Source organism: Arachis hypogaea, chromosome 17, assembly GCF_003086295.3.
Source record: "Arachis hypogaea cultivar Tifrunner chromosome 17, arahy.Tifrunner.gnm2.J5K5, whole genome shotgun sequence".
Lineage (NCBI taxonomy): Eukaryota > Viridiplantae > Streptophyta > Magnoliopsida > Fabales > Fabaceae > Arachis > Arachis hypogaea.
Window position 1 is genome coordinate 133,524,375 of NC_092052.1, and position 17,729 is coordinate 133,542,103.

Below are 17,729 nucleotides of genomic sequence, written 5' to 3' on the forward strand. Positions count from 1 at the left end.
TATTTTCTATAAAACTAAGAAGAATGATAAATAAATATATTGATGCATCCACGTTGATTTTGTGCCTCCAGAGCTTGTACTTATTCTCCAGATTATCGACCTTGTTCTTATATTGCTGTCATGTAGCACATTTCGTTAATTATTTAACTTTGATCTCACGGTGGAACTACATTGAAGTTCTTAAGGACCAAAACAGGATTATACCTAAACGTAAGGGATCAATTTAGTACTTTATCCTTTATTTTAATAATATATTTTTTTTAAATAATAGTAATATTTTATTTAATAAAAAAATAAATACAATATCTAAAAGTTAGGATAAGAAAAATAAAAAAAATTTTAAATATTAACGAACAAGTGAAATTGTAAGAAGAAAAATAACAAAAAAGTAGATAGGAAAAAAAATCTTAGGACACTGTACATAAGGCAAAATAGATAGCTCCTAGTTTAACTTAAGCGATATTGTTAGTATTTTTTTTGGAGGCTCCTGGACATGTTCGAATATTCGCGACACATCTCCTTCCAAATATTCCAAGAGCTCTTTGAGGGCTTGTTCCTTGAAATCCAGTTTGTAACACAGAATCTCTTCACCAATTGAAGAACAAGGAACATCTATGGTCTAGAATAAGCTAAGCCAAAGAACTCTTCTTCCCCACTAGATTATTAGCGTCTCCACAGAAAAATAGACAGTGCATGAGTGATTCTGGAGCTGACTTGTAGATTGGACAAGTTGTCGGAGTGGATAGAAACTGCTGATGGATGAAAAGCAGAACAGGAAGTTTACCATGGAGGATTTTTCACGCAAAGGATAAAATCTTGTTAGGGATTCTCAGCTTTCATAAATGGCTCCAAACTGGCCTCTGTTGCATGAAGTTCGAACAAAATTCAATAAAGGTATGGTAAAATTGGTAAGCAATCCTGTATGCTTATGTAATATCATATGTTTTTGCTCTGTTCATTACCCATTGAATTGTGTTTTCACCTTCTCATGGGGTTATGGAAAAGATTCGCTGAGAAATTTTTGGAGGAAAAATATTTGAGATTAATACTTGATTCCACTGTTTATTTGACAAAAAGTAGGTCTTTCACCCATAACAGATGGTAACTATCTGATAGTAGTGTTGCAGATGGTGGAACAGTGAAGGGGTAAGAAGGAGGAAGCCATGGTTCACTGAAGATTCGAATATCACCAGAACTTACTTTTCAACTAATGTCTTTCTCTACAATTCGCCTCTCTTCAAGAATATTTTGCCAACCCAAAAAGGCAAGGTTCTCACTTCTATTGTAAAGATAGAATTAAATTTGAAGTATTTACCTTCAAGTATTTTAGAAAGAAGAGAGTTAGGTTGAGTCACGATTTTCCAGCACTGTTTACTCAAAAGAGCCAGATTTTGAGCCCTGAGATATTTAAAACCAAGTCCGCCTTCTTTCTTAGGCCTAGTTATCTTATCCCAATTAATCCACACTATTCACTTTTCAGAATCTTGCTGTTCCCATCAGAACTAGGTTAGAATATTATGAATTTCATTTAGCAAACTGTTTGGAAGTTTAAAACATTACAATGTGTATATTGGTATGCTTTACCAACTGTTCGGAGTAATATCTGTTTTTTTTTTTTCATTAGATAACAAGCATATTTTTCATCCTTGTATCCTTTTGAGAACCTTATCTTTGATTGAGTTGAAGGTAGCTTTCTTAGAGCGATTGACAAAAAAAAAATAAACTCAAATATTTATTCTATGCACTTATATGATAAATATTTAGCTGGCTGCTAAGGAGGTTCTAATAATCTCTGGAGTGTTATTATTAAAGAACATGGCTAATTTATTAATAAGATTAACTCTTTGTCTATTGAAACTCTCGTAAAATTCCAATAATTCTATAATAGAGGCACAACTATTTTTTGAGATTTTACTGAATAGAATAGAATCATCCGCAAATAGTAAGTGATTAGCATGTTAATATGTGTTAAGAATAATATCAAGCCACGTCAGTGCGTTGTTAATAGAAAACGAATTAAAAATTAATATGATACAATTTTTTTAATATCAGAAATATAATTAATGTAATTAAAATTTTAAAAATAATTATAGTGTACAGCAATAATATCAAAAACTATTTTAGAGATTTAGTCTCTGTTTTTGACATGACATTATAACTTACAAAATCATAAGTAATTTTCTTTTCTCTTAGTCAATATTCCAATTAAGATCCTTTTAAAAAATTAAGATTCATACTTGCAATCCTTCTTATTGTATGTAATTATGTATTCTTCGTAGGGCGAAATACTTGCCCTCTGGCGGTGTTAAAATAAGGACTATAATTACATAAGTGAGATGAGGACCATCTTTACTAGCTTATTATCAATAATACCATATCAAAAGTATTAATGTTGAATTTGAAGCGTCTTATGATTATTTTTCTTTGGTACAAGTCTCTTATTATGATTTAGTTAATAATAATGGGCATGTCTAACAACACTCATGAGCCTTTTCAACATTTCATGGAAGGAGAAGTTTGGATATATCATTAGAAATTGACATTATGGATTGTTGATTTTTTCCCTATTCAAACAAGTATTGATTCTTAAAATCAGATAAGGTTTTTTTATTTTTAAATATAAATCTTCGTCCGTGTTAGACCACAAAAGTGACGTAATTTACGTTTTATGCTCAATAATAATGTAATAATAATAACAATAACACATACAACTTGATCAACACAAGGAACTATATGAATAGATAAAAGCATACTCGTAAAAATGAATATAAATTTTAATCAATGGATTTAACTAAAGAATTTTCTAAAAATATTGGTTAAGACTTAAAGAGAATAAAACTACCGTAAAATTTTTTAGTTCTTTCAATATATTTTTTATATAAAAATATTTAAAAACTTTCATTTAATTTATAATTTCTATTTAAATTTTTGTGATTGCATTGTCTTTAAAATGTGCATGAATTGCACTTATTAGCAAAAATTTAATTAAGTAATAGCAAAAATTTACATACAACAGGTTGTTTTTATTTGAAGTTGATAGTTAAGAATTTTTAGATGACAATTTATTCAAATATATCAAATCATCTAATGATTCTCAGTTATAAATTTCACATAAAAATAAATACACATGAATTTTCACTTTAAGCAATTCTACACTACTCATTCATCTCCTTAAAGTTAAAAGAAGGGTAAATGAAAAAAAATTTTAATTAATAAAAAATATTATCTATATCTCCAAATTAATCATTAAAATCAATCATTATGTATTTTTGTACAAATATATATAGTTTAATTTATTTTTAATATATATTTTATATTTTAGTGTATATTTTATACTAGTGATTGAAGCTCTTATATATTTACTTATTTAGTATGATTGTTAATTAATAATATCTAAATACAACAATATTATTTATACACTAAAATTAATTTATTTTTAATGAATATTTTATATTTTAATATATATTTTATATTAGTGACTGATTTTAATGTATAATTTTAGTGTATATCTAATATAGTTCGTTGAGCTAAATATTATTAGTATAATTGAACAAAAATATTTTAAATATTAGAAAATGCAAATTTTGAAACTGATGATAGAATAGTTACTTATGTTTTGTACTTATTTATTCCATAGTTACTGATACAGTAATTTGAAATTTTATTTGGGTACTCATTATTATTGATGAAAAAGTTTAGGGACTAACAACTTTTTCAAATTCTGGCCAGTATGTAACCAATAAAAAAAAGTGAGCCATTTGATGAAATCTCACACCAATCTCATACTATTAAAATTATCATTGATAACTATTTGATGACTACAAATCACAAAAATTACTGTCCCCTAGCACTCCTCATTATTGATTAGGGACAGCTGCAATTATTGACATGTGCTCATTCTTGATTTCGGTTGTTGGTTGGAAAGTGGTGGTGACAAATCAAACATACATTTGTTGGTTAACAAAATAGTCCATCTTCTTATCTTAGTTGCCAAAATGAGAATGCGTTTAAATTCTACCATTTACTTGATGAGTCAAGCCTCCCGTTTACAGTTTTCAAATGCCACACTTTAATTTTCAATCATAGAGGCGTGCTCTAATTCTTCCTCTCACATTCTTTCGTTAATTGCCATGTTAGTTAAGTAAGACTTAAGCAAGACATATATGATATATATCAAAATTCAAGATCTTCATTATTATTACACACAAACGTCTTTGCAACTTTATCCATATCAGATCCCTGCTTACGCTAATTTTCTTCTTTTAATTAACTTGTTCATCACCTGACAATAAAGCTATCTCGATCAATAACTCCATAGAAAAAAAAAAAAAAAAACAAATAAACGAAAAGCTAGAACCAGAGAAGGAACTGTTCTTCAATTGAGAACACGTTTATTAATATTAAAAAAAAGAGCCACTCATAAGATTTTAAAAACGTCTTTTTTTAAATGTTTTTTAATAATTAAAATTTAACATGTATAATCAATTAAATCGTGTTAATTTTTGTCAAAATTAGACCAGACAAATTAATTTGACTAAAAAAAATGGTAAATTAAATTTTGAATTAGTCTAAATTAATATTATTTTTTATAAAAAATGACTATAATACTCCTATTATAAAAAATAATTAAAATACTCTTATTATATATATTAATTTTGAGAATTCTAAATTTTAGTCTTTTTTTCTGTCGTCATAGGATTAAGATTTAGAATTTTTAAAATTTATATTTATAATAGAGGTATTTTATTTATTTTTTATAATAAAAATATTATAATTATTTTTTATAAAAAATATTAAATTAGATCGGTTTAAAATTAATTTATTAATTTTTCAACAAAACTGATTTGTCTTGTCCTATGAAGCATGGACACTTCGTTGAGTTGTCGTGTCCGCGTGTCGGACACATTTGGGACACGACACTCACCGACACTCGTCCGACACGCGTGTCTGCTGTGTCCGACCGTGTCTTAATAAAAAATAAAAAATTCTTTTCCGGACACACCTGGACACATACACCTAAATACCATCACGTGTCAGCGTGTCCTGTTTTATTCTTAACATATATTTTTAAAATAAATTTAGATATAGTATATATTATTATTTATTAAAACAAAAATATTTTAAATACTTGATATAATTAAAATAAGACATTAAAAATAATTAAAAATTTTAATTTATATTTTAATATCAATAAAATATCAAAATATCATTATGATTTATCTAAAAAATACTTTATATTTTATATGAATGCGTGTTCTCGTGTCATGTAAGATTTTAAAATTCGCGTGTCGACGTATCCCGTGTCGTGTCGTGTCCCGTGTCCGTGTCAGTGTCTATGCATCATAGGTCTTGTCTAATTTTAATAAAAATAATACAATTTAATTAATTATATGTATTAAATTTTAATTATTAAAAAATATCTAAAAAAAAATACGTTTTTGATATGAGTAGCTCCCAAAACAACAACAACAAAAAAAAGTCAAATAAAAGATGTTGAAATAGTAGCGGTCCTTCGCTCTAATCTAAGCCACCTTTCGCTGTAATTGAAAATACAAAGTATTGAACGTAGAACCTCTACATGTCTTCATCAACAAATGCTATAACTATATCATTAATATATAATAATAATAATACGCCAACACGTTATTATCTGCGTAATTTTCTTGACCCAGCTTGCTCTGAAAAAGTCCATGGTAGCGTTCCCAGTTTCATATATAAATCCCATTTATTAGTGTCATTTTTCCACACTACTCGATCTTAGCTTGCTTTTGATTTTTGAAATTCTCATTCATTAAACTTCTTCAAAAAGGATAAAGCCATCAAAAACTGAAAAGAATTGAAAAATGAGAAACAAAGGTGCGCAGAACAAGTTGGTGAGGATCATAACCACACCTATAAGAGTTCTTGGAAAGGCGAAGGACATGTACGTTCGAAGCATAACACAGTGCGGTTACAGCGTCAGCTACGGCAACACCGGAGACGCGGCGGGGAGATTCCAGGCGGGGCTGCCGCGAAGCTACAGCGCCGCCACGTCAATGTCCGGTGCAGGTTCGGAGGATTACGCGGAGCTTGTGAGGGCAGCGTCGGCGAGGACCATGGGGAACCGAATCGACGTGGATTTGGTCCTGAAACTGCAACAAGAAGCTCGAGGTCGAGGTCAAAGTCAAAGTCAAAGTCAACCAGTGGGGTTGCCAAAGTCGGTGAGTGTTGGTATGGGTCGAATTGATGAGGATAAACCTTTTGATTTGAATGAAGGGGGTGAAGCTGTTGTGCCTAATTCTTACCCTAGAAGTAGAAGCTATGCTGTTGGAATTAGAAAACCCAGCCTTGTTCAAGGAATAATAATGGCTAATTAGTAGTTTTTTTTTTTTTTTTATCAAAGATATGAGACTCGAATCTGCAACCTCTTAATTGAGTATGAGGAGATTATGCCATTTGAGCTATTACTCATTCGCTAATTTGGAAAGATATGTGATTCAAACCCGCAACCTCTTAATTGAGTATGAGGAGACTATGCCAATGAGTTATGGCATAGTCTCCTCATACTCAATTAAGAGGTTACAGGTTCGAATCTTCTATCTTTGGTAAAAAAAAAAAACTGGCTAATTAATAGTTTAGGGTTACGTAATGCTACATGTTTATGTGTAATTACTTGCAAGAGAAAGTGTTCTTTGCAGGTATTATATATTCTTAATTATTATTGTTCTTCATGAAAATCATCCTACCGCTTTTCATCTTGTATAAATTTTGATAATTATTTCTTGAATTTTTTAATGAAAATTTGTGTGTATGCCACTTGAAATTACTTATTTTGGATTACTTTTCGATGAATGCATAGTTCATTTTGGCAAGTAGATTATTGATTTGATTGTTTTGCAATTTTCATTTTCTTTTATTTAATTTTAGGTTGGTTGTTATTATAATGTATATAATATGAATAGATGCTTATTTCGTTGCGGGAGACCGGCGAAAGAGTGAACTTGTTATGAATGATTTAACTGAAACCAAACAAACAATAATACAAAGAATTTATAACATCTGCTTAGTGCTGGAAGTGAGTCGAGTTGTGTTGACTTGGACTAAATTTAAGATCGACTCATAAAAATTGAGTTTGACTCACGGCTCGACTCATTAATAATTGAGCTTATTTTTTAAACTCAAGTTCGGCTCACCAAAAGCTTACGAATTTGTTCAAATAATTGGAACATAATCTATAATTTTATATCAATAAATTATAACGAACTTATATATTTTAAAAAATATTTAAAAAGATTAATTTTATCTATCAATAAATTATAAATTTTTTATTTTTGTTCTATATTAAAATTATATATAAAAAATAAATATAAAATTTTAAATAATTAAGATTATATATATATATATATATATATAGCTCAAATGGTATAGTTTCCCTGTACTCATCTAAGAGGTCGCGGGTTCGAGTCTATATATATATATATAGAGAGAGAGAGAGAGAGAGATTCGCGCGCTACACATCCATGTAACCAACGAGTGAAAACAAGCATTCGGCAAGGAACAACCAGAAACGAATGAAAACAGCAATAGAGATTCGCCTTCCTCCTCCTCCTTCTTTTTCGCGTTCCTTCTTCTTTACGTGTTTTCTCCTTATCTTCATTCTTTTGTTGTTATTGCTGCTGTATTTTTTTTTTTGTCTTTTCCTCTTTCTCTCTCCGGTGAAAAAGCAGTAGAAGGTAAGGAGGAAGAGTTTTAAATTGTACAGAACAGAAATGAACCAAAATGGTCAACTCCACTGAACCGAACATCATTCATGTGCTGAATAAAATGTCATAAACATTTAATCATCAAAGAAAAATATTTCTACATGCACAAGGACTCAATTGAACACACTAACAATCAAGTAAATCAAAATGAGCAACTCCACTGAACCGAGCAACATTCATGTGCTAAATAAAATGTCATAAATATTCAATCATCAAGAATAACATTTTTCCATGCAAAAGAAGTCAACTGAACACATAACAATCAGCTGAACCGAAATGACCAACACCACTGAACCGAACACCAATCATGTGTTGAATAAAACGTGATAAACATTCAATTCAATCAGTAAGAAAAACATTTCTGCATGCACAAGGACTCAACTGAATACATTAACAATCAAGTGAATCAAAATGAGCAACTCCACTTAACCGAGCAAAATGTTGGTGTTGTTGGTGATGATTATAACGAAAGAAGAAGGAGGAGGAGAAGAAGAAGAAGAAGAAGAAGAAGAAAGAAGAAGGAGGAAGAGGAAGAGAAGGAGAAATACTATTCTTATTGATTGAAAGTTGATCACCATTTATTCACTACATGAACATTGTTTGGTTCAGTGGCCTTTGTGATTTTGATTCACCAAATGAATGTTGTTCGGTTCGGTGGCCTCCTTTTACTTTGTTTAGTGTTTAAGATTATTGTGATAGCATGCAGCAATCATTTTCTAGCTGTCTCAACGTAATAACCTCATTCAACTGATTTGAAGTTGAATCATTCATTGTTTCCATTCAGAAGTGTAGATCGAAGAAGAAAACGAAGAAGAAGAAGAACGACGGAGCTTATTACGTTGAATTCAATGCAGATCAATAATAAAGAATGCGAGCAGAGAAGAAGAACGCGAATAGAGAAGAAGAAGAAGAAGAAGAACGAAAACGTGAGAAGAGAATAAGGTTTAAGTTATATGAGGTGTGTGTATAAGAAACGCGTAAAGGGGTTGGGGAAGCGCGTTTGATTGAAGTTACTTGGATAGCTTGGATGAAAAAATTACATGGATGTAGAACTTTTCTATATATATATATATATATATATAGGTGAAAACACAGGTGCAGTGGACTTCATGTGAAGTTGATAGTTGAGAGTCGTTAGATAATTTAGTCAAATCAGTCAAATCATTTAACCGCTCTCAGTAATCAACTTCACGTGAAGTCGATTGCATCTGAGTTTTCACCATATATATAATCGAGCCAGCTCACGAGCTAATAAGTTGAGTTTATTCAAATTCAAACTCAGCTCTTGACTCACTTCTAGTCCTACATGTGGTCCTATATTTATTGGGCTTATTTATTGGCAGATATTAGAATGAGCAACACAGCTCCTAGATCAAATTGATATAAAGGGAGAGAAATACAATATACAAGATCTAATTAAATTGGCGTACTCAATTGAAGCAAAAAAGAAAAGAAAAAAAAAACAAATAGCAACTCAAATAAAAAAAGCAAGATATATTTAATTATCTTATGTATATTACGTATAAAAATAATCCTCTAATTCGTTATTGAACACTCCAACCGGGAGTCTTCCGTTCATATCTGATACTACATGTTTAAGGGATAAGTGCTTTTTTCGTCCTCAAAATCTAGAGTCGAAATCAAAATCGTTCCGACCTTTTTTTCTTATTAAAATCATTCTTAACGTTACAAAAAATGTTATAAAATCGTCATTTTCTATTTTTTTGGACCAAATTACCTTTAACTATTAATAAAAATAATAAAACCCCACCCCACCCACACCCAGCATCTCTTCGTCTCCCCTCACCCCAAACCCACCTCTCACCCCACTCCCTCACCCTCTCACTCCCGAATTCAAATTTTCAGGCAAACTCATGCTAAATTATCAAAATACTAAGATGCCAATTCACTAGGAACGAAAATTATTGAAAAAAATCAAAAGCTGCAATACACAAAATTGTCATGAAAAAATGTTGCCGCTAACCATGATCAACCGAAATCAAAGAACCCTCTTTGGCAAAAAAAAAAAATCACAAAAAAAAGTAATCACTTACAACAGATCCTCATGGAAATTCAAAACCCAAGTACAAGTTCTTTTCCTCAATTGAATCCAAACCAACAATCAAAACCGACTTAAAGCCACAGAAAAATTATTGATCCCACCCTAAAAACCAAAAAAAAAAAAAAAACTGTTCATGGTCATCATCATCATCATCAACAGAAAATTCAAGCAACATGCACTTTGAATAATAATAAAAAAATTCAGCAATAACAATATTCCAAATTCAAATTTCAGCAACAACAATATTCCACAACAAATTTCATCAAAAATCCAGAAATTTCACAAAAAATCCAGTTCACAGAAGAAGAAGAAGAAGAAAAAGAAGAAGAAGAAGAAGCGGTGGTGCGGTGCGGTGGTGCGGCAGGACGGCAGGGCGGCGATGCGGTGCGGCGTAGCAGGACGGCAAAGCAGCAGGGCAAGGCGGCGGTCCCCCTTCTCTCCCCTTTCCTCCCCCCTTTTTCTCGCGGCTTCCCCCCTTCCTTTCTCTCCCCAGTTCCCACCCCCTTTTCTTCTTTTTTATTTATTTATTTTATATTTATTTTATTTTATAATTTTTTAATAATGAAGGGTAATTTAATAAAAAAAAAATTGAAGTAGAAAAGGACAATTTTATAACGTTTTTTAACTTTGAGAATGATTTTAATAAAAAAAAGAAGGTCGGAGACGATTTTGATTTTGACCCAAAATTTTGGGGACGAAAAAAGTACTTATCCCACATATTTAATAGTGTCATATGGATTTATATTTTGTCTTTTTGTTTATAAATTTTTAAATAATAAATATTTATTAGTAATAGTTCAAAAATAGGTCATACCAGATCATTTGTGAAAAAATAATTTGTAATTAGTTTGAAATGCTAGTGGGTTGCCAAAAATTTATACTTACATAGAAATTGGACAGAAACAATTAAAGTCCAGAGGAAATGGACAAGACTCATTAGAAGAAAAATGGTGACTATATCTCACCATATGACCATATCTCATTGGTAATTTATTGATCAACGACAAATTTTTAAATAGAATTCAGTGCTGCGTCGGATTAATCTTTGACCTGTTGGGCTGGAGGATACCGTGGAAAAAAAAATAGAGTGAATACCCCACCCGGTCCCTGACAATTACCTCGAAAGGACAACGAGGCCCCAAAAAAAAAAACACACAATCCGTCTCCTGATATTTTTTTTTGAATTGACGTGCCAAAAAAAATTAATTTTTGGCATAAGAGTTTCGTTGTCCTTTCGAAGCAATTGTCAAGGACCGAGTTTGAGTTTTTTTGTTAAGGGTCTCGTTGTCTTTCGAGTTAATTGTTAGAGATTATTTTGGATTTTATTAAAAAAATATGACCATACCTCACCATGTTAGTAATATCATGTATAACATTCCATAAAATAGTTGGTCCAAGAAGAAAAAGACACATTCCTTAAAAAGTTAGAATGGATAAGGAATATGGATATAGAGAAGTGTGGTGCCGGAGAGTTAGCATAGGAACTCAAAATGGCACAGCTTAGTTTGTGTAATTGTTGTAGTGGCGGCAGAAGCTCCTTGTCTCAAGTTTTAATTGTCTTTGCACTTGTGTTAGAGATCATTTGCTCTTTTCAGCTTTCAACATCTCACTCCATAGTGCAATCCCTTCCTGGATTCCAAGGACCCCTGCCTTTTGTTCTTGAAACTGGGTGGGTATATTATGATTCATTAATTCCTAAGTCATGTTATGGTTATTATTCAATAACGATTGAATTCAAACTATGAAAATATGCATTACGTTGACATGGCATGGCTATGGCAATAAGGTATGTGGGTGTGGGTGAAACTGAAGAGGAGCAAGATGGTGAAGTGTTCTACTATTTCATTCACTCAGAGAACAACCCCAAAGAGGACCCTCTCCTTCTTTGGCTTACGGGTGGCCCTGGTTGCTCTGCTTTTTCTGGCCTTGTCTTTGAAGTAGGTAGGTACATACCAAACACCAAAGGCTACGTTACAGAACAGGATACGAGACATAGAGGTACAAAATCGTATTTGATAGAGGAGACATGGATAGATACAATGTATTTAAAGACATTAAATTAATATATTTTGTGTTCAAAAAGAACACGGAAAAACTAACAAAAGATACAATTTATTTTTTATTTTTTTATTATTTTTTTAATTTTTTATTACTATATTTTTTGTCTTAAATTTTTTGAATAAAAAAAATTTAATTTTTATAATTTATTTTAGTTTATCACCAAACAGAATATAAAAACACAAAATTTTATGTTTCTCTCCTATGTCTTGTTTTCGATTTCTTGTCTTGTCATGTTCAGCGAAAGGTAGTGTATAATGGGTTTAATCATATTTTTTGCATATTATATATGCGTATTGTTACAGGTCCTTTATCATTTATAAACGAGGAATACAATGGGAGCTTGCCAAATCTGGTTTTGAAGCCACAGTCATGGACAAAGGTTTAGTATTAGGTGAATACTTATAGGAAGTAGGAAAATGTTTCATGTGAAGATAACAACAGAAAATGATAAATAATTTGACATATTTGACTAAATTGTATCAACATCTTAACTATAATCTTTAATAAAGACATCTTCACGTGATTAGAAAAGTATTATAGTAAATAGATGTTTTAACTTAAAGTTGACCAAGTCAAATTAAACAAGTTTAATCTTGCTTTGAGAAAATTGATCATGTTTGCATGGTTTGGGTGGTCGGGTAAGCAGTGTAATATTCGTAGATTTACCTGTGGGTGCTGGATTCTCTTATGCCAAAACAGAACGTGCTGTTCACCAAAGTACCCGGAAAGTAGTTCAAGATGCTCATCAATTTCTTAGGAAGTGGCTGGTTGATCATCCGGAATTTCTATCAAATGAAGTGTACATTGCGGGCGATTCAGTGTCTGGGCTTCCCATTCCAGCAATTGTTGAAGAAATTTCAAATGGTTAAACTCCTCTGATCTAAGCTTAAATAATAGGTAGCTAATGGCCTAATGCCCTCCAATTTCTGACTGTTCAATCTCTCTATTTTCGCAGGAAATGAAGGTGGCGTCCAGCCACATATAAATCTCCAGGTTTGTGCGTTTAAAAAAAAAACCTGCTACATATACAAGTCTTTTTGGCTTACAAGTCTTATAAGTCCAACAAAACACACGCCTTACACTCCCACATTCAAGAGTAAATAAACGTACGTTATTCAACCATTTCCTGTTTCTAAAGCGCGCTACTCACCATGCATTATGAACGACTCTTCTTCTTCTTCCTCCATGAAAACAAGTTTCTTGCCAAATTTGAAGATAATGGAACTTCAGAAATACACCCAAACGGTTACAGGAATTCACCCAAACGATTATAGAAATACACCCAAAGGATTACAAAACTACACCCAAAGGATTTAAGAAATACACCCAAAATTCGTTGAATTACACCTTATGCATAATTCAGAAATCTTTCTCTTTTTCCTCCTCATCTTCTGCTGCTTCTTCTTCTTCAAAAACGATTTCAGAGCTTGATGTCAAAAAATAATGGAAATCGAGAATAACGAAAAAAAACACAGAGAGAAAAGCACATAAATGAAGAAGGAGAAAGAGAATGCAAGAAACGAAAGTAAAGAAGAAAAAGAGGAAGAGGAAGAAGAATGTGCAGCAAGAAGAAGAAGAAGAAAGTGTAGTGAAAACGTGCAGTTCGAAGCGCGTTAATATAAATGACTTGTAAAGACTTGTATAAAAAAACGCTTGTATGTAGAGAATTATTCTTAAAAAAAAAAGGTAATAACAACCTGTCTTTTTATATGAACTTATAATTTCAAGTAGATTGAATAGAAATGTTATTTTGTACAGGGGTACCTGCTGGGGAATCCCTTTACAACATTTACCGAAGATAACTATGCAGTAGCATTCAATCATGGCATGGGACTCATTTCTGATGAATTATACGAGGTAAATCATTTACTAATCAATTCTCAATAGGTGTAATTAATAATATTTCTTATTTTTGTTTTAAAATGCTAACATACATATCCGAATTATTTTGGTGCAATAAAATAAGTCACTAAATAGGAACTGTAAAGGAGAGTTCATTAATGTAAACCCCGGAAACAAAGCTTGTGTAAGAGACATGGAATCATACAAGGAGGTAAGCCAGCAGCCATGTATTGTTATCATTGCTTTTGATGAAACATCTGAGTGTAAATTATAAAGGTTAGAAAACTCGTGGGTCCTCAGACTATTTCAGGAATTTATGTATGCCACATTTTGGAGCCTAACTGCGAGTTCGCCTTGCGTAAGGCATGGAGGAGGAGATCTCTGACTCTAACTGATCAGCTCCACAAGTTTCCGATCCTTGCAGTCCCACCCTTAAGCTGTCGGGTAACTTTTCACACCTTCAAATTTCATTAATGGAAGAGTTTACATTTAAATAAATTATTCCCGTGAAATTGTCTTCATACGATAATGATAGTTAAGTGTTAAGCTCCATTTTGGTCCCTGAAATTGGTGAGATGTACTGATTTAGTTCATAACTTTTCAATTGCTACAATTTAGTCTCTCAGGTTCAAAAAAGTACGCCAATATAGTCCCTCGTATTTTTTCAGTATCGGAACTCAACGCCGTTAGTGACGTGACTCAAGTCTTGCCACGTTAGATTATTAACGGCCCGCTGAGCTAGAGAAAAATTCCAATAGCACTGACTTAGTCCTTTTTCTTTTTTCTCTTTTATAACATAAAACAGAGAACGTTCTATCCAATCTTCTTTTTATTGTTCTTCTTCTTTGTTGTGCAAAGTTGCTAGTATGGGATGATGATTTCAGGTGGTAGCCAGAGTTTTATTCATTCAACCGCTAGGGTCCAAGTCAAAGCAGAGCACCAAGAGTACCAGGGTGGTGTGGCTGCAGATGTCGCCCTGTTCTCTGCTGGTCAATGACGGAATCGAATCCTAATAAGTCATTTTTTGGATGCCCGAACTACAATATAAAAAACCATAACTCAACCTTTGTGGGCAAACACAAAAACCTTAAATCCTTTCTCAACCTCTACAGACGTCGATACACACTTTGCGAAAACCAAAAGGTGGCCACAAACATTTTTTTTCTCTAGCAACCTTTAATTCTTTTCACCATTGGATGGGATAATTTTTTTTTTTTTGAAGTTCAGTGAAGAAAGAGAAGATGAAGTGATCAAAAGGGAGGAGTGTAATATTTTAGTATTGTTGAAACCCTCAAACAATGTCATTTAGTGCTTTCTTTAGTCTAAAACGCATACAACATCGTTTTAATATGTCTAGCATGGCAATGTTTGAGCCACATCACTAACAGTGTTGGGCTATTGCGATAGAAAATACACGAAGGACTATATTGGTGCACTTTTTTAAATCCGAGGGACCAAATTGTAGCAATTGAGAAGTCAGAGACTAAATCAATGCAACTCGCCAATCTCAGGACCAAAATGGAGCTTAACTCGATAGTTAAAGATCATTAGATTGTAATTCAGTTATATATGTCAAACTATCTAATGATTTTTGCAATATCATCTTCAAATGATAACAACTTCATGTAACTAATTACCTTAAATTTATTGCTAAAAATGTATCATTTTAAATTTGATGAATGCTACCCAACCCCCTCTAAAATAACATGTAAGTTACCCTTTATTATGTGTCACATTGTAATTGGTCCTTATCTTAACCATAGTTGGAGCGCCAACGTCATCACTATCTACTGCTCTTCCACACAACCTCTCTTCTTAGTATAGCCAGCGCCTCTTTTTGCCATGGATCACTTCTTACCCACATAATTAATGGTTAATTTGGTTATTAAATTTTTTTATTAAAAAAACATATTTTTATTTAATTACGTGATGGAACATATATATATATATATGTAAAATATAATATAATAAAATAAATCTATTCAAAGTATTTAAAAGTATAATTAAAATCATGAACATACAAATATAATAATAAAATTTGTACTCCAAACAAATAAACATATTTTTTTATCATACATATATTATTTAAAAAATAAATATATTATTAAAATTAATAACAGAAATTTAAAATGATAAAATTTAATTTTTTTACTGTATTTTTTATAGTATTTTTATTTTTTTAATTTTTAATTTATTAGTACTTTATTATTTAATTAATAATTAAACAAATTATTTTTATGAAAATTTATTTTTTGTATTATATTAGAGAAGAGACCAATATAACAGTTTAAAAAATAAATTGTATAAATATTTAAGAGATAAATATGAAATACATACTTAAGTAATGTTTAGTTTGGTTATTAAATTTTTTTATTAAAACAAATCTTTATTTAATTAAACGATAGAACATGTATTCATATGTAAAATATAATATAATAACTCTATTTAGAGTACTTAAAAGTATAATTAAAATCAGAAAAAATATATTTTTTATCGTACATAAATTATTTTAAAAAAAATAAATTGTTAAAATTAATAACACAAGTTTAAAATGATAAAATCTAACTTTCTTACAAGTATTTTTTATAGTATTTTTATTCTTTTAATTTTTAATTTTATTCGTACTTTATTATTTAATTATATTTTACATATAAATATATGTTCCATCACGTAATTAAATAAAGATATGTTTTTTTAATAAAAAAATTTAATAACCAAATTAACCATTAATTATGTGGGTAAGAAGCGATCCAAGGTAAAAAGAGGCGCTGGCTATACTGGGAAGAGAGGTTGTGTGAGAGGACAGTAGATGACAATGACGTTGGCGCCCCAACTATGGTTAAAATAAGGACCAATTACAATGTGACACATAATAAAGGGTAACTTACATGTTATTTTAGAGGGGTTGGGTAGCATTCACCTTTAAATTTACTATTTTCCACATCCCAGAGTCATGCATATCTACTATGTACCTATTGGGCCAACTTTGAAGAGGTTCGCAAGGCACTAAACGTTCGAAAGGTATAATTGATTCGTTATACACGACGGTAACTTTAAATGATGTATATATATAACATGAATGGCTAACTCTTTGCTTCAGGGTAGTATAGGAAAATGGCAGCGCTGTAACTATGACATACTTTACAAGCATGATATTCGAAACAGCGTCCAATATCATGAAAATCTAAGCAGTAAAGGCTATCGTTCATTAATATACAGGTCGATATCATTAATTACTTACTTTTGCTTCCATTTACCATTGGATGTGTATAATTAAATTGTAAATGTGTATTCTTTTTTTTTTTTTATAATAGTGGGGATCATGACATGATAGTTCCATTCTTGGCGACCCAAGCGTGGATTCGATCTTTAAACTACACCATCGTGGATGAGTGGAGGCAATGGTACGTCAATGGTCAAGTTGCAGGGTAAGTGATATGTGCTCAAACTCCAAACTTGTTATACCATTGTTGTATTTGCATAACTATCTCAGAAGCTAAATCAATCTCATAATTTGATAGATATACTAGGACTTATTCAAATCGGATGACGTTTGCAACTGTGAAAGTAAGACCCTTTTTAATTCCTGCAATAAATTGCCTCATGCAATGTTTATCTAATTAACTTCAATTTAACTGTCGTTTTGGAGAAATATTTTTAACCAGGGTGGAGGACATACAGCTACTGAGTACAAACCTGAAGAATGTTTAGGCATGTTCATTCGGTGGATATCTAAAAGGCCATTATAGGAATACCCAGCAGAGCCAAGGTGGTAGTGTACCTATGCTACGAAGAATAATCACTTTGTACAGTGAATCTGAACTTGTTTGGATAAACTTCTAAAAAAAGATCTTTTTTTGATTTATTTTTTTTTAAAAGATCTTATGAAAAAGTAAAAGTAATTTTATGTTTGAATATCTCATGTAAAGATCTTTTTATCTATTAATTATGTTTGGGTGTAACAATATAAAAATACTTTTTTCTTTATTTATTACATAAAAAAACATATTTTTTCTAAGAAA

The 17,729-nt window shown here is 31.3% G+C and overlaps 2 protein-coding genes across 9 annotated transcripts; both read left to right on the forward strand.

Moving 5' to 3' along the window:
• The first annotated feature begins 5,637 nt into the window (after positions 1–5,637).
• LOC112767360 (uncharacterized) lies at positions 5,638–6,434 on the forward strand. The gene has a single exon (XM_025813217.3). The coding sequence runs from the start codon at positions 5,844–5,846 to the stop codon at positions 6,354–6,356; it is 513 nt and encodes a 170-aa protein (XP_025669002.1). The 5' UTR covers positions 5,638–5,843; the 3' UTR covers positions 6,357–6,434.
• A 4,722-nt stretch (positions 6,435–11,156) lies between these two features.
• LOC112767364 (serine carboxypeptidase-like 18) lies at positions 11,157–17,622 on the forward strand. 8 transcript variants are annotated; one of them, XM_025813222.2, is made up of 13 exons: positions 11,157–11,473; positions 11,591–11,802; positions 12,168–12,256; positions 12,565–12,729; positions 12,821–12,858; positions 13,624–13,722; positions 13,832–13,918; positions 14,008–14,151; positions 16,657–16,728; positions 16,808–16,926; positions 17,022–17,135; positions 17,229–17,274; positions 17,373–17,622. In XM_025813222.2, the coding sequence occupies exons 3-13, from the start codon at positions 12,235–12,237 to the stop codon at positions 17,454–17,456; spliced, it is 990 nt and encodes a 329-aa protein (XP_025669007.1). In that variant the 5' UTR covers positions 11,157–11,473; positions 11,591–11,802; positions 12,168–12,234; the 3' UTR covers positions 17,457–17,622. The 8 variants fall into 8 exon arrangements, 7 of the variants coding, with proteins under 7 accessions (XP_025669007.1, XP_072079869.1, XP_072079868.1 ...); XR_011875729.1 differs by having other exon boundaries at positions 11,182–11,473; positions 11,591–11,749; positions 16,818–16,926; XM_072223767.1 differs by having other exon boundaries at positions 11,186–11,473; positions 11,591–11,749; positions 12,168–12,244.
• The last annotated feature ends 107 nt before the right edge of the window (positions 17,623–17,729 follow it).

Excerpts from the sequence above, each read along its gene's own strand:
- LOC112767360 (XM_025813217.3), top strand. The coding sequence starts at position 5,844 with ATGAGAAACAAAGGTGCGCAGAACAAGTTGGTGAGGATCATAACCACA.
- LOC112767364 (XM_072223766.1), top strand. The coding sequence starts at position 11,295 with ATGGCACAGCTTAGTTTGTGTAATTGTTGTAGTGGCGGCAGAAGCTCC. Across the intron at positions 11,474-11,590 it reads CCTTTTGTTCTTGAAACTGG|GTATGTGGGTGTGGGTGAAA; the intron begins GTGGGTATATTA and ends TATGGCAATAAG. Across the intron at positions 17,136-17,228 it reads GTCAATGGTCAAGTTGCAGG|ATATACTAGGACTTATTCAA; the intron begins GTAAGTGATATG and ends ATAATTTGATAG.